The sequence below is a fragment of the Hypanus sabinus genome, chromosome 11 (assembly GCF_030144855.1).
Source record: "Hypanus sabinus isolate sHypSab1 chromosome 11, sHypSab1.hap1, whole genome shotgun sequence".
Lineage (NCBI taxonomy): Eukaryota > Metazoa > Chordata > Chondrichthyes > Myliobatiformes > Dasyatidae > Hypanus > Hypanus sabinus.
The window spans coordinates 7,323,205-7,350,627 of record NC_082716.1 but is presented as its reverse complement, the minus strand read 5'-3'; the positions used below and the strand labels follow the sequence as shown (position 1 = coordinate 7,350,627).

General features: G+C 45.2%; 1 protein-coding gene across 6 annotated transcripts in view; it reads right to left on the bottom strand.

The window, feature by feature from the left end:
* Positions 1-27,423, bottom strand: part of ttll7 (tubulin tyrosine ligase-like family, member 7) — a 204,366-nt gene that overhangs the window by 143,156 nt on the left and 33,787 nt on the right. For 5 of the 6 annotated variants that reach the window (XR_009514665.1, XM_059983750.1, XM_059983752.1 and 2 more), the window contains 2 exons: positions 11,162-11,288; positions 2,487-2,627 (listed from right to left, as the gene is read on the bottom strand). Coding sequence is in view for 5 of the 6 variants with exons in the window: in XM_059983750.1 (XP_059839733.1) it covers positions 2,487-2,627; positions 11,162-11,186 (166 nt within the window). In the remaining variant the exon portion in view is untranslated. Of the gene's footprint in view, positions 1-2,486; positions 2,628-5,479; positions 5,535-11,161; positions 11,289-27,423 lie in introns of those variants that run through there. The other variant, XM_059983753.1, reaches the window with a different exon arrangement.

Sequence of the window (27,423 nt, the reverse complement as noted above, 5' to 3'; positions counted from 1 at the left end):
AGAGGTGCCCCAAATAACTGCGTTGATAAACTGGTGTATCAACGCCACCATGTCCAGTGAAGAACTTTGTTTCACACACCACCATACAGATCACCTCATCACATCAGTGCATGGAGACAGTACAAGGGGAAACAACAACATAATGTAGAGCATAAAACATCAAACAGTACAGGCCCTTCAGCCCATAACATTATGCCATCCCTTTAGCCTACTCCAAGATCAATCTAACCCTTCTCTCCCAAATAACCCTCCATTTTTTCTATCATCCATGTGCCGATCCAAGAGTCTCTTCAAAGCCCCGAGTGTATCTGCCTCAACCACCACCCCTGGCAGCACATTCCACACACCCTCCGAGGCAACGTGAGGCCCTCTGTTGGTCGATGTCGACTGTGGACGTTGTGTCCCAGCTGTCCACATGATCCTCAAGCCAGAGCAGTTCGATATGGAGGGCAAACTGTTACCCACATGGCAAGCTCCCCCCCGTCTCCACACAGCTGATGAATCCAAAGGAAAGGCAGAGACCGATACAGTTTGGCACCAGCGGCACCACAGGAGTTGCCAGTCGGCATTGAGCTCGATGTAGAACTCAAACACAAGAGGTTCTGCAGATGCTGGAAATCCAGAGTAACACACACAAAATGCTGGAGGAACTCAGCAGGTCAGCAAGCGTCTGTGGAAAAGAGTTTTGTGTGCGTGTTACTCAACATCGGACTGCCTTAGAGATTCCAGCTCCAGATTTTTCCTTGGGATTTACTCCCAAAGCCTTTCCCATGAGTGATCATAACCACAAGGCCACGGAGGTTTGAGATCAGAGATTTCCTTCTCCTAAATGAGCTGCTAACCATGGGTATTGAGCTCCATCTGCCCAAAACGACTGGCTTTAAGGTGCCAGTAATCCACCTTTGCCCCTTCTCCTTTCAGTAGAAACAGTTACGCCAGGCTTATTGGCTCGGCTGCATGGGAAGGCCAGAAGCGAGATGGTTGTCAGAGGCTATTTGAGATGCATGCCATTAGGAGCACTTTATCCCCATTACCATCCCCGGCTATGATAACCTTAAGGAACCCCACATGTACCACTCTCAGTGTAAAAAAAACCTAATATCCCACCCAACATTACCCCCTACAGTATACTGTCCTCCAATCACCTTAAAGTTTTGCCACACAGATTAGAAATTCCTGCCCCGGGTAAGAGGCTGCCCTCAACAAGTTCACCTCTATCAAGTCACCTTTCGTCCTCTGCTCCAAAGAGAAAAGCCACAGCTCGCTCAGCCTTGCCTCATTAGACATGCTCTCTGATCCAGACAGCATCCTGGTCAATCTCCTCTGCACCCTCTCAAACGTTTCCTCATCCCTCCCACAATGAGGCAACCAGAACTGAACGCAGTACTCCAAGTTTGGTCCAACCAGAGTTGAGACGTTTACATGTTACGGTTGCAGAGGAAGTGCAGTGCAGGCAGACAATGAGGTCCCAGGGATATGAAACGGTAGATTGATTATGAGGTTAAGGACCCATGTTATTGTGCTAGAGGAATATTCAATAGACAGCAGCATAACTTGAGCCTCGTGATCTCAATAGGTTTCTTACTACTGATCCTTTACACGTCCCAAACCTCAGAGCCTCCCTGCCATTTCAGCTAACCTGTCTTCTCACTTAGACCATAAGAGACAGAAGCAGAATGAGGCCCTTTGGCCCATCGAGCCTGCTCTGACATTCCATCATGGCTGATTTATTTTCCCACTCAACCCCATTCTCCCTGTAACCTTGACATCCTGGCCAGGACCGAACTGTTTCTCTTTCAATACATGTGAATATGGAGAGGATGTTTCCCTTGGTGGAAGAGTCTAGGACCTGAAGGGACAGCCTCAGAATCGAGGGACATCCATTTAGAATGGAGAAAAGGAGGAATTCCTTTAGCCAGAGGGTGGTGAATCTGTGGAATTTGGTGCCACAGGCCTCTGTGGAAGCCAAGTCATTGCGTATATTTAAAGTGAAGGCTGATGTTTCTTGATTAGTCGGGGTGTCTAAGGTTAAACACCTTGTACTTGCATAAGCTTGGAAGAATAAGGGGTGATCTCATTGAAACCTATTGACTATTGAGAGGCCTAGGTAGAGTGGATGTGGAGAGGATACTCCCAAAAGTGAAAAGGTCATGGACCAGAGGGCTCAACCTCAGAATTAAGGATTATTTCTTTTGAATCAGAGCAGTGAATCTGTGGAATTTATTGCCACAGACAGCTGCGGAGGCCAAGTCCTGGAATATTTAAAGTGGAGATTGATAGGCTTTTGAGAAGTAAAAGTGTCAAAAGTTACAGGTAGAAGGAAGGAGAATGGGATTGAGAGGGATAATAAATCAACCACGATGGAATAGGTGTCAAAGGTTACGGGGAAAAGAACCTGTATTGTTCTGTGTTCTATGTTCTATTCCCTGGGGATATTAAATTACAAAAAAAAAATAAAAATAGAAATTGTGAACTCATCTTCTTACCAATTTGATACTTGGTGCCAGAGAAGTTGGCTGTAATCGCTCCTTTCTTTTTCTTCTTCATTCTGACGTTCCTTTTCCCAACTCCGGCATTTTTGAATGGCAGCCCAGCGTTCAGAGCCAGGCTGGAGGAGTCCTGATCATCTGAGGGAAAGAGAAAGAAGATCCGTGTGAAGAGGGAGATTGTGTTATTTCCAAATGCCAAGGCTAGGACAGAGAGTTCCACCATGGAGACACTCTCCCCACCACAGAGGGAACCCAGGGTAGCACAGCAGTAGTGTAACGCTCTACAGTACCAGCGAGCTGGGTTCAATTCCCACCACTGTCTGTAAGGAGTCTGCATGTTCTCCCTGTGACTAAATATGTTTCATCCAGGTTCCATTTGTGATGAAGAGTCTCAGCCTGATACATGGATTGTTTATCCCCTCCATAGATGCTGCCTGACCTGCTGAGCTCCCCCAGCATTTTGTGTGCATGCGTAGTTCTGTTGGAGGAGGGAAGTGAGCAATAGAGAAGGTGGATGGTGCAGGAGCGTAGCGGATAGCTTAACGCAATTACAGCACCAGGGACCAGGGTTCAACTGCTGCCGCTGCCTGTACTTCTCACTTTGACCATGTGGGTTTGCACTCACAGTGCAAAGACGTCCAGCTTAGGGACAGTTATGGACATGCTGTGCTGGTGTTTGAAGCATGGCAATACTTGTGGGCTGCACCCAGCACATCCTCAGACCCTGATGGTTATTAACCGATGACTCATTTCAATGCAGCTTTCAGTGTGCATGCCACAAATAAAGCCAAACTTTACAAGAGGCAATATCTCAGGAAGGAGACTCACAACATCCAGGAAATGGCCTCTTCTCGATGCTGCCATCAGGCAGGAGGTACAGGAGCCTGAAGACCCGACCTCAAGATTCAACAACAGTTTCTTCCCCACTGCCTTCAGGTTCCCGAACGGACTTGAAAAGCCCTCATTCTACCTTTCCCTCAACTTGCACCAGCACCTTGTAATTTATGTATAACCTATGTTCGTTTAAGCTTACATTGTTTATATATAATTCATGTTCATTTGAATTTACATTGTTTATGTGTATATTATGCATAATTTATGTTAATTAAAATTCACATCATTTATGTGTTCATTATGTATAATTTATGTTAATTTGAGTTTAAGTTTATCATGTTTGTAATGTACTGCGCTGCTGCCGCGGAAAGGTGACATTCATGGCATTTATACCGCAAGTTTGTAGGTACGAGCATGGAAGACTACTCCCACTCTGATATGTCTGTCCATGGCCTCCTCTACCGTCAAGATGAGGCCACACGCAGGTCGATGGAGCAATACCTTATCCCCTGCCTAGGTCGCCTCCTTCCTGCCGGCATGAACATTCAACTCACAGACCTCCGTTGATACCCCTGCCCCCCCCTTACCCCATCCCTATCTATTATTTTAGTCTGGTTCTCCTTTCCCCCCTCACTATAATCTCCCCCCAGCCCTACCTTTCTTTCTCTTTTATTTCCCATAATTCTCCACCTTCCCCCAGCCCATTTCCCTCCAGCCTATCACTTCCCAGCTCTCTACTTCATCCCTCCCCCCACTTCTTATCCCCCCTCGACCATCCCATGTTACTTCACTCCTGATGAAGGGTTTCAGCCTGAAACGTCATCACTACCTCCTCCCATAGATGCTGTCTGGCCTGCTGAGTTCTGCCAGCATTTTGTGTTTTTATTGAAATAAACTGAAACTCGAGTTTCTGAACTTCACCACCCACCATTCTGAATCAGCAGTATGTCTGTCTGGAACCTCCATCCTTATCCAGGTAAAGATCCTTGCATCCATCTCTCGTCCAGTCCCCTAACAACAAGCATTTCTCCATTAGGATTCCCATCTGGGATTCCGGAATGACTTTCGATGGGGATTCTCTGCTCTCTTTCCAAAACCAGCAAGGGTAAGACAATAAGAAATAGGAGCAGAATTAGGCCATTCAGCCCATCAAGTCTGCTTCACCATTCCATCATGGCTGCTTTAATACCCCTCTCCACCCCATTCTCCTGCCTTCTCTTCAAACTTTGATGCCTTTTCTAATCAAGTACCTATTAACATCTGCTTTAAAAACACCCAATGATGACCTCCACAAATGTCCATGCCAATGAATTCCACGGGTTCTGAATTCTAAAGAAATTCCACTTCATCTCTGTTCTAAATGGATGTCCCTCTATGCCAAGGCTGTGCCTCCTGGTCCGAGACTTCGTGACTGTAGGAAACATCCTCTCCACATACACCCCGTCCAGTCTTTTCAGTGCCAGAAGTTTTCAATGAGATCCCCTCTCGTTCTTCTAAACTCCAACAAGTATAGACCCAGAGCTACAGTGAGAGAATTTGGTGGTTGGACTAATGACAATTCATTGACAGTTTTTGAGTTACGTGTGTTCAGAACTTGCTCCCATTAGCCTTCACTCATTTAACAATGGTAATAATGGCATTGTGATTACATTGTGCAATGTAATCTTGAGTTGAAAACACAACTGGAGCAGACTCAATGGGCTGAATGGCCTCACACTGCTCTTATTGAGTTGAAATCTGGCAGCACAGGAACTTAAATTCAGTCAACTAAATAAATTAGGGTCATCGAAGAAAAACAAGCTTGAGTAATGGTGTTGGCTCAATAGGTTTCTAGGATACAATATATTAGTTTCCTCATGGCCTGGCATGGAATCACCGATGCCTAAGAACAGAAAAGCCTACAAAAGTAATGGATGCATCCCAGTCCATCACGGGTAAAGCCCTCCCCACCACTGAGCATATCTACGTGGAGTGCTGTCACAGGAAAGCAGCATCCATCATCCAGACCCCCATTATCCAGACCAGGCTCTCTTCTCACTGCTGCCATCAGGCAGGAAGAAGGTACAGGAGCTTCAGTTCCCACAGCACCAGGTTCAGGAACAGTTATTACCCCTCAACCATCAGGCTCTTGAACCAGCATGGATAACTTCACTCACCTCAGCTCTGAACTGATTGCACAACCTATGGACTCTCTTTCAAGGACTCTGAATCTCATGTTCTCAGCGCTGTTTCTTTGTCTTTTTGTTTTGTGGTGGAGAGTGTATTGACTGACTGCTTCGCAGCCTGGTATGGAAACACCAATGTCCTTGAGAGGAAAATCCCACAAAAAGAAATGAATACTGCCCAGCCCATCACAGGTAAAGCCCTCCCCATCACTGCACAAGTCTACATGGAGTGCTCTCACAGGCTCCTGAACCAAAGGGGATAACTTCAGTCAACTTCAGTTGCCCCATCTTTGAAATGTTCCCACAACCCTTGGACGCTTTGATGATGGATGTTGCTTTCTTGAGGCAGCGCCTCCTGTAGCTAGCACCACTGGTGGGAGTTGTATGAACAGTCCACTTCTCTCTGCAGCAGCTTGTGTTCCTGCACGTTCGAATCGCCACCTATCAGACCGTGATGCAATCAGTGGGACAACCTGGAACTTCCTGTCTCATTAAACAATCCTGGTGTGTGGATGAGGGATGGAATTGGGGGAGGAATTGATGGGAATGTGGGGAGAATGAATGGGATTCGTGTAGAACTGGTGTCAATGTCTGATTGACAATCAGTTCTCCACCGTGCTGTGGATTCCACATTTGGGTTGGGGGCTGCCCGCCAGTGTTGGCTTAAGTGAAGGATCGCGTTTTTCTGCAGTTACACTGCCACGAGATGAGGAACTGCAGCTAGTTTGTCTGTGATTAGGCCAGGGTTAAATGGGGGGTTGCTGGGCGGCATGGCTCAAAGGGCCAGAAGGGCCTGTTCCACGCTGTCTCTCAGTAAAAAAATCAAAATGGCCTCATGCTTGTGCCGGTGATGGAGCTGGCTGAGTCTGCAAACCTTGCAATCCTGTGTACTGGAGCCTCCACACCAGGCTGTGATGTAACAAGTTCAAGACTCAAAGATTAACTTATCATCAAAGAACGTATAAGTTATAAAACCTGGACATTTGTTTGCTCACAGCTAGCCACAAAGCAAGAAACCCGAAAAGCACATTTAAAGAAAAAAATGAATAAAAATAAAAGACCAACACTGGATAGTCAAGAGAATGGGAAAAAAAACACAAATCATGTAAACAATTGAAGCAAATGACAGCATTCTGGTCCAAAACTGAGTCCTCAGATCTGAACCCCGGAGTAGGCCCAAAGCCTTGTTTAGGGGTTCATCATATTAACGGCCACAGACCATAGCAGCCAAGCAGTCTTCATAGCCTCAGTTCCCTGGAGATGACCAGTGTGGAGAACAAATAAAACTGGCTCTCGATCCGGATTCCATTACCCAGTCTTTTCAGTCCGTCTGAGCCGGTGTCAAAATTGACCCATGACGGAACAGTGCAAGTCTCCAGCACCCTGGAGAGAGGAGTGAAGATCGCGGAGACGGGGCAAAATCGGCTCTCACCTCCAATCTGGGCCGGCGTTAAAATTGTCTAAACAGCGTATCGTACCTTGCACAAGGACCCGGCTACTGCGAAAAGCTCTGGGCCTAGCCCACGCCACTCAGCGACTCGCTAAGGGCCCAGATTTCATCACCCAGCTCGAAGCCACTCTCAAGCTCTTCAAATCAGATCAGTGCCCAGAGCGATCCAAACCTCGCACCTGGGCCAGTTGTATGGGCATCAGAACTCCATCTGCAACCCACCATCTAGGCTCACCTTCGCTTGCCCCTTCACTGTCTGCATCAATAATTTAATGCAATTTACCTCAGAAAAGGTATTTTTAGTGATGGTTTTAAGTCAGATTTCTCAGCTTTTTGACTACCAGAAGCTATCACACACATTAAGATGAGCCATCTTAAATGGAAATATCAGAATTGTGCAAGATTTTATTGAAACTTGGATCATTACTGGTTTGATTGTTGCTTCTGCTCCTTATGTGAAAGTATTAAGTGAAATTTGTTACAATCCATTACAAATTGGAATGTCAAATTACAAATAGGAATAACACTTTATTCCACATTCTGTTATTGTTTTACTTGTTCTACCTCAGCGACCTGATCTGTGTGAACAGTATGCAAGACAAGTTTTTCCTCTGTATCTTGGTGAACACGACAGCACTAAACACGTCTTATTGAAAAAGAGGTGTCATGATAGGGTAGTAGTTAACGCCAGCAGTTGTAATCAGGGCTCAATTCCATTGATGTCTGAAGGAAGTTTGTACATTCTCCCCATACACCTGGGAGCCCCAGTTTCCTCTCACATTCCAAAGTCGTATTTTTTAGGGTTAGTAAGTTGTGGGTGTGCTGTGTTTGTACCAGTATGTATTGCTATACTTGTGGCTTCCCCAGCACATCCTTTGGCATTGACGTAAACAATGCATTTCAATGTATGTTTCAATGTACGTTTGACAAGTAAAGCAAATTTTTAACCTTTAACTAATTTTCAATGCAAATTGTTTCCTGCTGCTGCAGTTGTGCATGATAGCCACATGGTGGCAGGGCTGTACCATAAGTGAGATTCTTTTCTAACTAGTACAGTACTCTGCAAAGTGTTTCTGAAGAGCATTGATTCATCAATATTCACTATGTTTCCCTCTCATTTGATGCCACCTGACCTGCTGTGTGTCCCCAACATTTTCTGTTCTCATTTCAGACTTGCAGCAGATTCAGATCGTTGAATTTGCATTACTAATGAACAGTTCAGTCTGGATATGAAACATTTGATTTAATCACCAGGAACTTCAGAATGCATGAAAGCATTAAACCGAAGTAATTGCAGTAAACACTCCACACTGATATAGAATAGCTCAACTCCACCATGAAATAAAATCACAAACTGTGTTTTAAGAATACTAAACTGGTCCGTTGGGTAGCTGGGTGGAGATACGTCTGTACCAAAGGCACTCCTTCCTTCCACTGGCCTACAGGTCACCCTTGGGCAAGGTGTAGTGCCTGCTTAGCCTCCCAGTCAGGGTCACGTGAAGCCACGGGATCAGGTGGTGGATGGTCGTATGAGCAGCCGGTGCAGATCACAAGTCCTGGTTATGCAACCGCTGACACCAGGCAGACAGTCTCTGAAGAGTATTGATAATGACTGGGGTCACCCGTCTTGTAAAGACACTGCACAGAAGAAGGCAATGGCAAACCACTTCTGCAGAAAAACTTTGTCAAGACCAATAGTGGTGAAAAGACCTTGATTGACCACGACATACGAACAAACCTGACCCGAGTCTCAAGTGCCATCTATAAATCCACCGGTGGCTCCACTGTTGTTGGCAGAATTTCAGATGGAGGTAAGAGGGTGTACAGGAGTGAGATGGATCAGCTGGTTGAGAGGTATCTCTGCAACAACCTTGCACTCAATGTCAGTCTGACCACAGAATTGATTGTGGACTTCAGGAAGGGGACGTGGAGGAACCACACACCAGTCCTCATTGACGGATCAGCAGTGGAAAGGGTGAGCAGGTTCAAGTTCCTGGGCACCATCATCTGTCAACATGAGCTCAACATAATTACAAAGAAGACATGCTAGAGGCTATATTTCATTTGGAGTTTGAGGAGATTTAGTATGTCACTAAAGACTCTAGCAAATTTCAACGGATGTATCGTGGAGAGCATTTTAACTGGCTGTATCAGCACCTGGTATGGGGAGCAGCCACTGTACAGGATTGAAGTAGGCTGCAGAGTTGTGAACTCATGGGCACTAGCCTCCCCACCATCGAGAACATCGTCAAAAGACAATGCCACAAAAAGACAGCGTTGCCTACACTTTCTGTACAACTCTTACACTTTATTCTGCATTGTTCTACCTCAGTGCACTGTGTAATGATCTGATCTGTATGAACAGCTTGGAAGACAAGCTTTTCACTGGATCGCAGTACCCTGATTTCTTACGGATTTATTTCTCATTTAGTGATACAGAGTGGGACAGGCCCTTCCACCCCTTCAAGCCTCACCACCCAGCAACCCCCGACAACCACTGATTTAACCCTAACCTAATCACAGGACAATCTACAATGACCAACCACCCTACTGACTGGGACATCCTTGGACAGCGAGAGGAAACCAGAGTTCTCGTGAGAAACCCACACAATCCAGGCGGAGGACGTTCGAAGATGCCTTACAGAGGAAGCCAGGATTGATCTCCGACCTCCAACGCCCTAAGCTGTAACGGTGTCATACTAATCGCTACGCTACCACGGCAACAATAATCAATCAGATATCAATACAATACCTTCTTGTATAATTTGTGGTTATGTTTTTCTGTATATCGGATGCTCTGTGTCGGTGATGTTGCTGCAGGTAAGTTTTTCATTACACCTGTGCAGACACGTACTTGCGTACCCGACAATAAACTCAACTTCACTCACGCCATCACTGAACTGTTTCCGCAACCTGCAGTCCGACTTTCACGGACTTTTCATCTCATGCTCTCAATATTTATTGCTTAATTATTTTTTATTATTATTATTATTTCTTTATTTTTATTTTGTATTCTGCAGTTTGTTGTCTTTTGCACATTGGCTGTTTGTCCGTCCTGTTGGGTGAGGTCTTTCATAGATTCTATTAAAAATGGTTTAATTTAATATCAGAGAATATATAAATATACAACCTGAAATTCTTACTCTTCACAGACATCCACAAAACAAGAAACCCACAGAATGAATGATAGAAATGTCGGAACCCCGAAGCCCCTCCACCACCCACGATTCTTGGATTTACTGTTTACGCCCACAGCGAAATGAATCTCAGGGTGGTATACGGTGACATATATGAACTTTGACAACAAAGTTACTTTGAACCTTGAACTTTGACACCTTTGACTTTGTTACATCATGACCCCAGTGGATGGGATAACTTCGAAATACACCTTGAACTTTTAATGCTGACCAATTCAACAATCCTGACGGCTAGAAAGAGGATGGGGAGCAGTTTTAAAATCACCAGACCGGGTGCATCAATAGCAAGGCTCTCAGAATTACAGAGCTCAGCACCTGGCTGTCAGTTGAGCACCTGACACAATATTAAATCCCCCTCTCCCCATTGGTCGGGGTCAACACTGGATATTGTGTCCTAGCTGTCTATGTGATATACATGTGGGTATGCAAGCCAGGGCAGTACAATATGGAGAGCAAGCTGTTGCCCATTCACCAGGCTCCCCTCTCCACACAGCTGATGAATCCAGAGGAACGGCAAAGACCAACACAGTTTGGTACCGGCAGCGTCACAGGAGTTGCCAATTAGCGTTGAACTCAATGTCGAGCTTCCTAAGGGACTCCAACTCCAGATTTCTCCCCTCAGTATTTACTCCCGAATCCTTCCACATGAGCAGGTACAGCCATAAGGCAGCAGAGGTTTGAGATCAGAGTTTTCCTTCTCCGAGATGAGCTGCCAACCACGGCTGGGAATACCCATCTGCCCAATGTGACTGCTTTTAAGGCACCAGTAACCTGCCTTTGCCCTGTCAGCAGGGATGGTATAGCCACAAGGCAGCAGAGGTTTGAGATCAGAGTTCCCCTTCTCTTAGCAGCTAAGCCACACGTGAAGGCCAGAAGTTGGACCGTTGCCAGAGACTATTTGAGAAACACACCATTGGAAGCATTTAATAGGTATGGGGAGCTTATCCTCACTACCACACTCTCCCGGGTATGACAACCTTTAAGGAACCCACAAAATTAAAAATATAGAACAAGTTTTAGTCCTACCTTCATCGAGGAGAAAGGACGGCATGATATCGCAGCAGACCAAATCGAGGGAACTGGACCTGCTTTCGCTGGAAGACGACGGTTAATCTTCTGTCATGGTAGCAGAGGGAAGCAGGAACACCGATCTCTGTTGAGAAGGAGGGCAGGTAGTGAGAGGAGCGTTTATTTCCCCTCCTTGGGTAAAAAGAAACTGCTCCTTACAATGGGGTATAGGTCCAGCCTGACAGTGCGATCCCAGACACTGCACTCCAAAGAGGCAATCGGCTGACCTACTCAACACAAGAGATTCTGCAGATGCTGGAAATCCAGAGCAACACACACAAAATGCTGGAGGAACCTAGCAGGTCAGCCAGCATCTATGGAAATAAATAAACAGTCAATGTTTCTGTCCTGAAGAAGGGTCTCGTCTCAAAACATTGACTGTTTATTCCCCTCCATAGATGCTGCCTGAGCTGCTGAGTTCCTGCGCTTTCTGTTATTGCCACCAAGTTGCATAACTTCGTACTTTGCCCCCATTCTGTCCTATTGGCATCTATCTGCTCACTACCCACACCCCCCCCCCACCCACCAAAACCAGTCCAACTCAACCTGCAGCTTCTCCCGGTCCTCCTCGCCACTTGCCCTGACCCCCACACCCTGCCCTGCCACCCAGCTCACTGCCAAATAACTTCTTCCTCAATATCAACAAGACAAAGGAGATGTTATTGGCGTCAGGAGATCTCCCACCTCTGTTTACATTGGCGGCAGTTTCAATCTCCTGGGAGTGTACATCACACACACAACCTCTCATGAGCCGAGAACACATCCTGCACTATCTGGAAAGCTCCTCGGTGCCTCTGCTTTCTGAGGAGAGCTGGTAGACTCACATCACTCTACATATCTCTACGTACATGCGGTAGAGAGCATCCTAACAAGTTGTGTCACTGCATGGTTTGGAAACTGTACTGCGGTGGACAGGAATTTCAACAATGGGTAGTCAAACTACCCAATGCATCACTGGCATCAGCCTACACACCATCACAGTCATATATACAGAAACATAGAAAACCTACAGCACAATACAGGCCCTTCGGCCCACAATGCTGTGCCAAACATGAACTTACTTTAGAAATTACCTTGGGTTACCCATAGCCCTCTATTTTCCTAAGCTCCATGAAACTTAGGCCAAAAATATCATGAAGGATCCCACCCACCCTGCTCATGAACTCTTTGTCCCACTCCCATCAGGGAGGAGGCTACATAGCATCCATGCCAGGACCACCAGACTCAAAAACAGTTACTTTCCCCAAGCAGCAAGTCTGATCAACTCCTCCACACCACAACCACCACTTCTCTATCATTTCCTGTCAGTCACCGTATGTACAGACACTCCTGTGCCTAGCGTCACTGTATAGACATTCAAAGTGTATTGCTGTGTTCTTTATCTTACTGTGTTATTTCCTCATGTTGTATTGGATCTTTTAACAATTACTTCGTTCTCCTTTACACTTGTGTACTAGAAATGACATTAAACCATCTTGAATGTTGAGTTTTGAATCTGCAAGCCTGGAAACACCACACATAATTCCTGAGTCCAATATTTCATGAACAGGTGGGTTCCCAGTGTGGACGAATAAAAATGTAATAAGTAAAATAAATGTAAAACATTAAAAGAGACAAGATTGTGAAGGTGACAGTGTACATGCTAACATGTACAAATCCACCCCTGCAGGATGAGATTTTCATTGGAACAGTAACCACAGCTTAATCCTCCCTGCCCTGATTTGGTTGTCACAAACAACACATTTTGCTCTGTGTTTTCCCGTTCTCCCTGTGACTGTGTAGGATTCCTCCGGGTGCTCCAGTATCCTTCCACATCTCAAAGATGTATGGGTTGGAGGTTAGCAAGTTATGGGCATGCTGTGATGGTGCTGGAAGACATCAAGATAAGATATAGAAGCAGAATCTGCTCTGCCATTTATCATTCTCAACCCCATTCTCCTGCCTTCTCCCCGTAACCTTTTCATGCCCTTATTAATCAAAAGACTACAAACCTCCACTTTAAATACACCCAATGACTTGGCCTCCACAGACATCTGTTGCAATGAATTCCACAGTCTCACTATTAACTGGTTAAAGAAATTCCTCCTCATTTCTGTTTTAAAAGAATATGCTTGTAATCTGAGGCTGTGGCCTCTGGTCTTAAACTTACCCCACTACAGGAAATATCCTCTTCACATCCACTCTATCCAGGCCTTTCAATATTCAATAGGTTTCAGTGAGATCCCTGCTCATTTTCCTAAACTCCAGTGAGTACATGCCCAGAGCCATCAAACACTTCTCATATGTTAACCATTTCATTCTCAGTAAGGGCCACACTTGTGGGCTGCCCGCAGCACATCCTCGGACTGTGTTGGTTTTGACACAAATGCCGCTTTTCACTCGTTTCAATGTTTCATGTACGTGTGACAAATAAAACTAATTTCTTTAACCTTCTCCCAGTCCTCCCCACCCGTCAGCCTCACCAGTCTACCACCACCTCCCCCAACACCCATGCCAAACAGGTTGAGGTCAGACTATGAATGGTTCACCGGTCCGCCAGGTTTAAAGATTCCGCTCAGGTCAAACAAAACTGCTACGGAGTCAGCAGTTGAGAACCCTTCTATATCCGAGTGTGACAGTATCCCTGCATCCAATATATTCTATGAATAGGTGGGTTCATAGGACCGACAAACCAAATTGTAACAAGTAGACAATAGACAGTAGGTGCGGGAGTAGGCCATTCGGCCCTTCTAGCCAGCACCACCATTCACTGTGATCATGGCTGATCATACACAATCAGTACCCCGTTCCTGCCCTCTCCCCATATCCCTTGACCCTGCTATCTATAAGAGCTCTATCCAACTCTCTCTTGAATGCATCCAGAGATTTGGCCTCCACTGCCTTCTGGGGCAGAGCATTCCACGTATCCACCACTCTGCATCTCTGTTCTAAATAGCCTACCCCTTATTCTTAAACTGTGGCCTCTAGTTCTGGACTCACCCATCAGCGGGAACATGCTTCCTGCCTCCAGTGTGTCCAATCCCTTAATAATCTTATATGTTTCAATCAGATTCCCTCTCATCCTTCTAAATTCCAGTGTATACAAGCCCAGTCGCTCCAATCTTTCAACATATGACAGTCCCGTCATTCTGGGAATTAACCTTGTGAACCTATGCTGCACTCCCTGAATAGCAAGAATGTCCTTCCTCAAATTTGGAGACCAAAACTGCACACAATACTCCAGGTGGGGTCTCACCAGGGCCCTGTACAGCTGCAGAAAGACCTCTTTATTCCTATACTCAATTCCTCTTGTTATAAAGGCCAGCATTCCATTAGCTTTCTTCACTGTCTGCTGTACCTGCATGCTTGCTTTCATTGACTGATGTACAAGAACACCTAGATCTCGTTGTACTTCCCCTTTTCCTAACTTGACTCCATTTAGATAGTAATCTGCCTTCCTGTTCTTGCCACCAAAGTGGATAACCTCACATTTATCCACATTAAACTGCATCTGCCATACATTTGCCCACTCACCCAACCTGTCCAAGTCACCCTGCATTCTCATAACATCCTCCTGACATTTCACACTGCCACCCAGCTTTGCGTCATCAGCAAATTTGCTAATGTTACTTTTAATCCCTTCATCTAAATCATTAATGTATATTGTAAACAGCTGCGGTCCCAGCACCGAACCTTGCGGTACCCCACTGGTCACAGCCTGCCATTCCGAAAGGGACCCATTAATCGCTACTCTTTGTTTCCTGTCAGCCAGCCAATTTTCAATCCATGGGTTGAAAGTAAGCAAAATGTAAAATCTGAGAAGAGACGGATTGTGATAATAACATGGTGTATAAAATAATGGTACAGATAAGCCCCGGCAGGGAGAGATTCTCATTGGACCAGTAACCATGGCTTAATCCTCACTGCCCTGATTTCTCCAGAGAGATCAGCATCCCTAACATAACAGCTCCTGATTAGAACCTATAAATCTGTCCACTGGACTTACACAGAACTGCTGAATGAGACAGGAATGATCAGGACAAGAGACATTTTATACCGTGGTTAACTCATTACAAAACACAGAAGTCATAAATGGGTATATGTGCAGTCAGATGATAAACTTGAACTTGATCACCTTGTCCTGTGGTCCAGAAGCAGTAAGACATGGTATCAGTCATGTAAGCAGTGAATACTGTTCAACTAGAGGGCAGAGTTTTCAGGTGAGGGAGAGAGTTAGTACAGTCCAGAGGAGCGAATATTTCACCCAGAGGGTGGTCCATTTACAGAACAGGTGCCTGAGGAGGTGACTGTGGTATGTACATTTTCCACCCTGGGTAGAAATGGCTAATTCCAGGGGGCATAATTTTAGGTGATTGAAGGATAGCATAGTGGGAATTCAGAGGTAATTTTTTTATTTTATTTTTTTACACACAGAGAGTGGTGAGTGCAGGATACACACTGCTGAGCTGGTGGTAGAGGCAGGTACATTAGGGACATTTAAGAAACTCTGAGATAGACACATAGATGATAGAAAACTAGAGGGTTATGTGGGAGTTCTCATAGAGTTCCCAGCTTTTCTTATGCCCTGGACTAATACCATTAAGCAAGGGGTCAATGGAAGGCTGGGAACCGCTGGGTTAGATTGACTTTAGAGCAGGTTAAAAGATCAGCATAATATAGTGGGCCAAAGGGCCTGCACTGTACTGTCATAATCAACGATCTATGTGCGTCAACAATATTTAAAAGTCACTTGGACAAATTCATGGATGCGAAAGGTTTCAGGAGATATGGGCTAAAGAAATGCAAATAGGTCTGACTTAAAAGGAAATCTTGGCTAGCATGGGCCAGTTGGGATGAAGGGCCTGTTTCCCACATATATGTCGCGGAAGAATTATTTTCCCCATTGAACCTTTACATCCACAGTCACCCAGAGAAAGATACTGTACTGTAGTTAGTGTCTCTCTCTCTCCCTCTCTCATTTATGACACTTCCATTCATTGTTCAATAAATTAATTGAATAAAAATCTAACTTAACTGAACATGGAGAAGACCAAGGAAATTTTTGGGAAAGTGCAGATGAACTGTCCCCCTCCCATGGCTCCTCCATAGGGAGAGTTAAATTCACCAAGTTCATGGGAGTTCACATCATGGATGACTTCACCTAGTCCCTCAATATCACCTCCCTCCCACCCATCTGAGACATTTATCAGGAGCGCTGTGTAGACAGGGTCCTTAGTATTATCAAGAATCCCACCCATCCATCCAGCCCCCTCTTTGACCCTCTAACATCAGCAGGAGACTTGATGCATATAAACAAGAACAGTCAGGATGGAAACAGTTTCTTTCCTCAGGCTATTACGTTTCTGAAATCCTTGCTCCATCACGTTTGAAATGTTACCAGATAATTTGTTCTGCACCCTACAATATTTAATTTATGTACTTTAGTTTGTTTGTTTATGTGTAATTCATTCGTAAATTTAATTCCTACTTTCCCAAGTTATTGTGTGTTATATGTGTGTTATGTCTCCCACAGTGGTCACAGTGTTACACCCTACCACAGTTATACCCTGGTCCAAAGAAACATTCTCTCTACATGTACAGTATATAGTTAAATGACAATAAACTTGACTTGAATTTGTTAGCGTGGGATGTTATGTTCAGATTGTATGAGGCTGGTGAGGCCTAATTTGGAGTATTGTGGGCAGTTTTGATCGCCTACCTACAAGAAAGATGTAAATGAGGTTGAAAGAGTGCGGAGAAAATTTACAAATATGTTGCCGGGTCTGGAGGACCCGAGTTATAGGGAAAGATTGAATAGGTTAGGGCTTCATTCCCTGGAGCATGGGAGAATGTGGGGTGGAGACAGGGTAAATGTAAACAGGCTTTTTGGACTGAGATTAGAAGCAGAGGTCATAGGTTAAGGGCAAAAGGTAAAAAGTTTAGGGGGAACATGAGGGGTAACTTCTTCACTTGGAGCATGGCACAAGCTGCCACAGTAAATGTTGTCATGACATTGAAGAGAAGTCTGGATCACACATAGATGGAGAACTGTGGTCCAGGTACGAGTTGATGGGAAAAGACTGAATACCGTTTAGCACAGACTAGATGGGCTGAAGGCTCTGTTTCTGCGTTGTACAGCTCTATGTCTCTGAGTAGATGAATGCAGTGAAAAACTTGCTTGGAGCAGCATCACAAACACACAGCTTCAGATACACAGCATTCATAAGAAAACATAAATGTAACAGCAGTACGCCAGAAATTTGAGAGTGCCTGGGGGCAAAGTGTGTGAAGTTACCACAACTAGAGAGAAGGTCCTTGGGAAACTGAAAGGTCTGAAGGTGGGAAAGTCACCTGGACCAGATGGTGCGCACCCCAGGGTTCTGAAAGAGGAGGCTGAGGAGACTGGCGAAGCATTAATAATCGTCTTTCTAGACTCAATTGATTCTGGCATGGTTCCGGAGGAATAGAAAATTGCAAATATCACTCCACTCTTCAAGAAGGAAGAGAAGCATAAGAAAGGGAACCATAGGCCAGTTCGTCTGACCTCAGTGGTTAGGAAGAGGTTGGAGTCAATTGTTAAGGTTGTCATTTCAGGGTACAGTACTGGGAGGCACATAATAAAATAGGCCATAGACAGCACTGTTCCTTCAAGGGAAAATCTTGCCTGACAAATTTGTTGGAGTTCTTTGAAGAAATAACAAGCAGGATAGACAAAGGAGAATTGGTTAATGTTGTGTACTTGGATTTCCAAAAGGCCTTTAACCAGGTGCTGCATATAAGGCTGCAGGAGGCAAAGAATGGAAATGAAGGGAGCCTTTTCTGGCTGGCTGCCTGTGATTGCTGTGTTCCACAGCGATCTGTGTTGGGACCGCTTCTTTATACGTTATAGTTCAATGATTTGAATGATGGAATTGATGGCTTTATGGCCAAGTTTGCAAATGAAACAAAGATAGCTGGATGGGCAAGTATTTTTGAGGAAGTGGAGAGGCTACAGAAGAACTAAGATTAGGAGAATGCGCAAAGAAGTGGTAAACAGAATTCAGTGTTGGGAAGTGTATGGTCATGCACTTTGGTAGAAGAAATAGAGGAGTAGATGATTTTCTAAATGGAGAGGAAATTGGAAAACCTGAGGTGCAAAGTGACTTGAGAATTCTCATACAGGATCCCCTGAAGATTAATTTTCAGGTTGAATCTGGTAAGGAAGGTAATTGCAACATAAGCATTCATTTTGAGAGGACTAGAATATAAAAGCAAGGATGTAATGTTGAGACTTTATAAAGCACTGGTGAGGCCTCATGTGGACTATTGTGAACAGCTTTGACAATGTTAAGCTGACATTGGAAAAGGTTCAGAGGAGATTCAGGAGAATGTTTCTGGGATTCAAAAGGTTTATTATCTGAGGAGCATTTGATGGCTCTGGGCTCTACTCACTGGAATTCAAAAGAATGAAGGGTGACCTCATTAAAAACTACCGGATGTTGAAAGGCCTTGATTGAGTGGATGTGTAGAGGATTATTTCCTATTGTGGAGGAGGCTAAGACCAGAGGACACAGCCTCAGAATAGAGGGACATCCTTTTAGAACAGAGATGAGGAGGAATTTCTTTAGCCAGAGAGCGGTGGATCTGTGGAGTTCATTGCCACAGGCAGCTGCGGAGACCAAGTCATTGGGTATATTTAAGGCAGAGGTTGATAGATTCTTGATTAGTCATGGCACGAAGGGATATGGGAAAAAGTCAAGAGATTAAGGCTAAGAGGGAAAATGGATTAGCCATGATGAAATGGTGGAATAGATTCACAATAGCCTAATTCTCCTCCCATGTCAATGATCTTATGGAAACATAAGCTATACAAGAAAGAATACAATTAGAACAAAAAAAATCAATTTAGTGCAAGGTGTTGCTAAACTCTGGTGATTAGGGTTTTGTTGGTCATGCACTTTGGTGGAAGAAATAAACAGGCAAACTATTATTTAGATGGGGAGAGAATTCAAAATGCAGAAATGCAAAGGGACTTGGGAGTCCTTGTGCAGGATACCCTAAAGGTTAACCTCCAGGTTGAGTCGGTTGTGAAGAAGGCAAATGCAATGTTGGCATTCATTTCTAGAGGTATAGAATATAAGAGCAGGGATGCAATAATGAAGCTCTATAAGGCACTCGTGAGACCACACTTGGAGTAATGTGGATGGTTTTGGGCTCCTTATTTTAGAAGGGATATACTGACATTGGAGAGGGTTCAGAGAAGATTCACGAGAATGATTCCAGGAATGAAAGGGTTACCATATAAGAAACATCTGGCAGCTCTTGGGCTGTATTCCCTGGAGTTCAGGAGAATGAGGGGGGATCTCATAGAAACGTTCTGCATGTTAAAAGGCCTAAACAGATTAGATATGGCAAAGTTACTTTCCATGGTAGGGGAGTCTAGGACAAGAGGACATGACTTCAGGATTGAAGGACGTCCTTTTAGAACAGAGATGCAGAGGAACTACTTTAGTCAGAGGGTGGTAAATCTGTGGAATTTGTGCCATGACCAGCTGTGGATGCCAGGTCAATGGGGGCATTTAAGGCAGAGAGAGATCCTGTAGGTTCTTGACTAGCCAGGGCATCAAAGGGTATGAGTGAAACCAGGGAAGTGGGGATGACTGGAAGAATTGGATCAGCCCATGATTGAATGGCAGACTCGATGGGCTGAATGGCCTACTTCTGCTCCTATATCTTATGGTCTTATGTTGGTTGATTCAAGAACAGAACGATTGAAGGAAAATGGTCGTTCTTGAACCTGGTGGTGTGAGACTTCAGGCTTCTGAACCTCCTGCCTGATGGTAGCAGTGAGAAGAGGACATGGTCTGCACGGTGGGGATCTATGATGGACAGATGCAGCTACCTGGTAGTGCAGGATGTACCCCTGAAGAATTGGGCCGAGTTCATTGCTCTCTACAGCTTCTTGTATCCCTGGGCCATCGCACCAGACTGTGAAGGAATGTGGAGATTTGCATGGCCGGAGGCAGTTTGAACATATGGAATTGTTGGAAGTGTTTTCTTTCAGTCGAGCACTAAACCAAGACCCATCTGTCCAGACTTACTGATTCCAAGAGCGTCCCTACCGACACAGCTCAACGTTCCTCTGCCAACCAACAGAGATGAAAATAATTCAGATTAGCAGCTGATTTGCCACACGTCCTGCACTCTACAAAACACACATCCGTAAAACAGTCCTTTCAAAGACAATAATTGCTGAATATATGCTTATTGGGAAATGACAGAGTTATAGCAAGTGTAGAACACAAACAGGTCCTTCAGCCCACCTAGTGGAGAGCATTCCAACCGGTTGCATCACTATCTGGTTTGAAGGGGGCACTGCCCAGGATCGGAAAAAGCTGCAGAGGGTTGTAAGCTCAGCCAGTTCCATCACGGGCACTGACTCCACCCCAAGCATCAAGGACATCTTCAAAAGGTGATGCTTCAAAGAGGTGGCATCCATCATTAAGGACCTGGCGGAACCGTTTCTACTGACAGGAGAAAGGGGCAAAGATGGGTTACTGGCAACTTAAACCCAGTCACTTCGGGCAGATGGGGCTCATCAGCCGTGGTTGGCAACTCATTTAGGAGAAGGGAAACTCTGATCCCGTACCTTTGCTGCCTTGAGGCTATACCCACTTGTGGGGAAGGCTTTGGGAGTAAATCCTAAGGGAAACATCTGGAATTGGAGCCGCTGAGGCAGTCCTACATTGAGTTCAACGCTAACTGGCAACTCCCGCGTTGCCGTTGGTGCCAGACTGTATCGGTCTCTGCCGTTCCTTTGGGTTCATCAGACACGTGGAGAGGGGGAGCTTGCTACATGGGCAACAGCTTGCTCTCCATATCGTACTGCCCTGGCTTACGAATCTAGACAGCTAGGATGCAATATCCATGGTCAACCACCACCGGAGGCCTCACTCAATTTAATTTTTATATACTGTACACTTCTTATTGTAACTTAAAGTTTTTATCATGTATTGCACCGTACTGCTGCCGCATAACAACAAATTTCACGACATACATACACCAGTTATATTAAACCTGATTCTGACAGTGTGCACTGTCAGTCACTCCTTTACTTCACCTTCATTGCTAACCCCACATTAATCCTGTTTCTTTTGATTCTGTCTGCGTTCTCAGCAATTTCCCTCTCAGTGTCATCAGCATCATCATCTCATATTTTTCCTGGGACGTCTGCAACATCAGTATTTAAGATTGTTTATGGCCTGGGAGCAGGTCGATGAGACTAGGCAGATTAATGATTCAGCACGGACTCAATGAGCCAAAGGGGCCTGTCTCTGTACTGTAGTGTTCTATGATTCTGTTCAAGATAGTTTACTGTCATTCTTCAATACACGAATGTAAAGGAGAATAAAATTATTGTTACTCCCCCTTTGTCCCTTTTCCCACCTTTTCCTTTTGCTCTCTCTCCTCCTGATTGACTTGGATCCCATCACCACTTTTGCCCTCCTCCCCCCTCACTGGTTCCCTCTCCACCTCCTTCCCATGATTCCATGCTCCACCATCCTCTCCAATCAGATTACATCATCTTTCAGCCCTTTGTGCCTTTCTCCCCTCAGTCCCCTGCTGACATCATTCCCACTCTCTTCTGTCTATCATTCCCCTCACCTCCACGACGTGCTCCAGCCCACCCCTCTCCCCCTCTTCTAGCCCTGAGGATGGGCAAAGTGAAAGGAAATTTATTATCAAGGTACATATATGTCACCATATGCAAACTTGAGATTCATTCTCTTCTGGGCATTCACAGGAAAATAAGCGCAATAGAATTTATGGAAAACCATGCACAAAGACTGATCAACCATTGCGCAAAAAAGACAAATTATGCAAAAATATAATAACACTGAGAAGATGGGTTATGGATTTCCTGAAAGTGAATCCACAGGTTGTAGAATCAGTTCAGAATTGAGGTGAGTGAAGTTATCCCCTTGGGTTCAGGAGTCTGATGGTTGAAGGGTAATAACCGTTGCCGAACCTGGTGATGTGGGACCTGAGGCTCCTGCACCTCCTTCCTTATGGCAGCAGTGAGAAGAGAGCATGGGCTCGATGGTGGGGGTCCCTGATGCTGCTTTCCTGCAGCAGTGCTCGTTATGGATGTGCTCAATGGTGGGGAGGGCTTTGCCTGGGCTGTAACCACCACTCTCTGTAGACTCTTCCATCCCTGGGCATTGGCTGGGCTGTGATACAACCAGTCAGGATACTCTCCACTGTGCGTCTATAGGTTTGTCAGAGCTTTAGAATATAGGCTGAACCTACGCAAATGTACAAGTAGAGGCTCTGTTATGCCTCCTTTGTGATCACACCCACGTTTGACCCGAAACGTTGACTGTCCATTTCCCTCCACAGATGCTCTGTGAGTCATTGAGTTCCTCTAGAATTATGTGTGTTTCTTCACTTACAGCATCTTCAGTCCCTTGTATCTTCTGGAATCTATTTTTCAGCTACAGGGAGCCAATTAACCTACCAACTCACACGTTTCGGGATGTGAGTGGAAACTGGAACACACTGGGGAAAACGTACACAATCACAGGGAGAACATGCAAGCTCCACAGAGACAGCGTTGGGTCTCTGGCGCTGTACCACACTGTGATTGCCCATATCACTGCCCACCTCCATCACAAGCACAGCTCTTCCCACCATCAAGGACGTCCTTAAGAGACAACGCCTCAAGAAGGCAGCATCCATCATTAAGGACCAATATCTGGGACATGCCCTCTTCTCGTTACTACCATCAGGGAGGAGGTACAGGAGCCCGAATGCAGAATCGAATTCCGAACTCCAACGCCCCGAGTTGTTATAGTGTCACACGAACTGCTACACAAACCCCATCTCTGAGGCTGAGGTACACAGATGTTTCCGACGAGTGGACAGTCTCAAGGCTGCAGGATCGGACAGTATCTCACTGCGTGTACTCAGGATGTGCGCAGCACAACTGGCAGGTGTGTTTACTGATATTTTTAATCTCTCACTCTCCCAGTGTAGAGTGCCCTCCGGCTTCAAATTATCCACCATTGTCCCAAAAAAGACCAAGCTAACATGCCTGAACGACTGGCGTCCTGTCACACTCACCTCAATAATAAGCAAATGCTTTGAGAGGCTGGTCAAGGACTACATCTGCAACTTGCTACCACACAAACTGGACCCCCTACAATTCACCTACCAACACAACTATGTGGTGAAAAAGGCACAACAGCGCCTCTTTCACCTCAGACGGTTGAGGGTTTGGGATGGGTCCCCAGATCCTTAGAACTTTCTACAGGGGCACAACTGAGAGCATCCTGACTGGCTGCATCACTGCCTGGTATGGGAACTGTACCTCCCTTAATCACAGAGAGTGGTGCGGACAGCCCAGCGCACCTGTAGTGAACTTCCCATGATTCAGGACATTTACAAGGACAGGTGTGTAAAAAGGGCCCGTAGGGTCATTGGGGACCCGAATCACCCCAAATACAAGTTATTCCAGCTGCTACCATCCGGGAAGCAGTACCGCAGCTTAAAAGCCAGGACCAACAGGCTCCGGGACAGCTTCTTCCACCAGGCCATCAGACTGATGAATTCACGCTGACTTGAGTGTCCTCTGTATTACATTGACTGTTCTATTTATTATAAATTACTATGATTGCACATGGCACATTTAGATGGAGACATAACATAAAGATTTTTACTCATGTATGTGAAGGATGTAAAAAATAAAGTCAATTCAACTCAACCATGGCGTCCAAAAGTAATCTACGCTGTAGTTTATCCCGTCTCCTTGACATGGGACAGCAAGATGGAAGTTTTAGTGCCAATGAATCGCAATGGATGGGGCAAGTCCAGCTGCGAAAGGAGGAAGGTTGGATATGGGACCTGTAAAAAAAACTTTTCTACAAAACCAGCGACAGAAGCTCCAAAGTCCTCATCCTGGGGAGAAGATGGGCTGCAGCTGGGGACGTTGAAAGACTGACCGAGGACAGAGGTCTCTGGTGGGCTGCGGTCCGTGGCTTATGCCCTGTCGGGGTGACGGGCTTAAGTGAGTAGGTTAATGCCGCTGGACTGAACTCTGTAACGTTCACACAAGGTTGGGTGAAGCAGTGATCCGCAGCCGCCTGTGTTCAGCAGTTCCTCCCCTTTCCCCTCCAGACTGTAATTAAAAATTAAGAATGACATCACCTCTCAGCCCGACAGGCTCTGAAAGGCGAGAGCTGGGCCTGGTATCGCTGAATCCGCTGAATTATTCAGCTATGCTTCATCACATTACCACAAAACTAGTGGATACGACCCAGTCCATCACGGGTAAAGCCCTCCCCACCACTGAGCACATCCATATGGAGCACTGTCATAGGAAAACAGCAGCCATCCCATAGACCCCCACCACCCTGGTCATGTTCTCAATATTAATTGCTTATTTATTATTACTATTTTCTTTTTGTGTTTGCATAGTTTGTTGTCTTTTATACATCAGTTGTTTGTCCATCTTGTTAGGTGTGGTCTTTCATTGATTCTGTTGTGTTTCTTTGTATTTACTGTGAATGTCTGCAAGAAGATGAATCTCAGGGTTGTATAGTGTGACATATATGTACATTGACAATAAATTTACTTTGAACTTTTGAACTTGTGTCTACTTTTCCACTCACTGCCAGCGAAGTCTCCTGTTCAAAATTAAACTTGGCTTATAATGATTAAAGAAATTGCACACAAGAGATTCTGCAGATGGGTAGAGCTGAGCACATCACTTTCAGTCTATTGACAGAGTCTCATAGATCCTCATCCTATCCCCCCAAGATCATAGGGGCAACATTACCTACACATTCCCTCCATATCACAGAGTAGAGCACAGGATCAAAGTTCAAAGTAAATTTATTATCAAAGTACATATATGACACCTTCTACAGCCCAGAGATTCATTTTCTTGTGGGCATCCTCAACAAATCTATAGAATAATAACCATAACAGGATCAATTAAAGATTCCCAACTAGGGCATTCAACCAGAGTGCAGAAGACAACAAACTGTGCAAATACAAAAAGAAACCATAATTAATAAATAAATAGATAGATAGATAGATAGATAGATAGATAGATAGATAGATAGATAGATAAGCAAGCAATAAATATTGAGAACATGAGATGAAGATTTCTTCAAAGTGAGTCCATAATTTGTGGGATCAGTTCAGTGATGGGATGAATGAAGCGAATGAAGTTATCAGCTTTGATTCAAGAGCCTGACGGCTGAGGGGCAGTAAATGTTCCTGAAGCTGATGGTGCGAGTCCTGAGGTTCCTGTACCTTCTTCCTGATGGCAGCGTTGAGAAGAGAGCACAGCCTGTGCGGTGGGGGGTCCCTGATGATGGGTGCTGCTTTCCTGCAACTGTATTCCCTGGAGATGTAACAGACCTTTTGGCACACAATGCTGTGCCAAACCAATTAAATTAATAATCAAATAATCAACTAATTCCTTCTGCTTACACAATGTCCACATCCTCCCATTTTCCTCATGTTCATGTGTCCACTTAAACATCTCTTAGAAGTCCTGAATGTATCTGCATTTGCAACTACCCCAGGCAGCATATTCCAGACATCTGCCTCTCCCTGTGTAAAAAACAAACTGCCCCTCTCATGTTCCCTTCTCACCCTCAATGCATGCCCTCTGGTATTAGACATTTCAACCCTGGGAAAAAGATACTGTCTGTCTGCTCTATCTATCCCTCCCATAATCTCATAAACCTCTATCTGATCTCCCCTAGGCCTCAGACACTCCACAGAAAACAATCCAAGTTTGCCCGCACACTCAGTGACTGACTTGGAAATACATCACCACTCTTTTTTTTCTTGATGGTTTTCAATCCCCAATGTCTCCTTCTTAACTGCAAGGATTGCAGTGGTTCAAAAAGATGGCTCACCACTACCTCAACAGACACGAAATGCTGTAGGAACTCAGCAGGCCAGGCAGCAATGGAAAAAAAGCACAGTTGGCGTTTCAAGCTGAAACCCTTCAGCAGGTTCCTCCAGCATTTTGTGTGTGTTGTTCAGATTTCTCTTGTCTGGTCACCACTACCTTCGCAAGGGCTATTGGGGATGGCGGTAAACTGCAGCCTTCCCAGTAACTCCCAGATCCCATAAACAAATTGAGAGTATTGGGTTCAGTTTGGAAGCTTTAGAGAGGGTCCAGAATGCTTCCTGGATTAGAGAGCATGTCTTATGAGCCAGGGCTTTTCTCTTTGGAGGAAAGTGGATGAGAGGAAACGATAGACGTGTACAAGATAATAAGAGGTATAGATCAAGTGCACAGCCAAAGCCTTTTCCCAGGTCGGAAATGGTTAATACGAGGGGACATCCCTTTAAAGTGAGTGAAGGAACCTATAGGGGAGATTTCACAGGTAGGCTGCATTACAGAGGTAGGTGTTTTTTACACAGAGTGGTGGGTGCATGGAATACACTGCCGGGGTGGTGCTAGAGACAGATACATTAAAGGTATTTGAGAAACTTTTAGGCATATGGATGATAGAGAAATGGAGTGTTATGTGGAATGGAAGGACTAGATTGATCTTAGAGTAAGTTAAAGGGTTAGCATAACATGATGGGCCAAAAGGCCTGCATTGTGTTCTACCATGTTCTCTGTTCAAATTTAAAGTCATAGAATTGTACAGCATAGAAAGAGGCCATTCAGCTCACAGTGTCTATGCTGACCATCATGCCTCGCTACACTATTGACAGTGCCTTTCTTCCGTTGTTGTGCAAACCAGGCCCTCTCATGCCACGGTGTTGCCCAGGAGAGGAGACATTGAGGTAGTGAGGGAGAGAGCAAAGGCCTCAAGAGGCGAGGCCCGCTGGAACCTACACTGAGTTAGCTGGCCCCTCCAGTCAGCGCTGCTCACTAGCATTCACCCAGTGCTGCCCTCTGGTGTCCACCCAGTGGAAGAACAAACTGGGTCAGGGCAACATCAGTCTGAAGGGCATGTCACTCAGTGACTGGGGCTATGTACCTTTTCATAACTGTATGTTTTCCTCCTAGCGCATCTATACGTGCAGTGTGCTGTTGGTAACGTGTTTCGCACCTTGGCCTGGAAGAACGCTGTTTTGCTTGGCTGTATTCATGTATGGCTGAATAACAATTAAACTTGAACCTGAACATGAACTTGGCTAATCTCACTTGTCTGCAGTGGTCCCATATTGCAATTTGTCATTATCACTGACAACAGAAAATTAGCCAGCGTTTCCGTTTGCAGAGG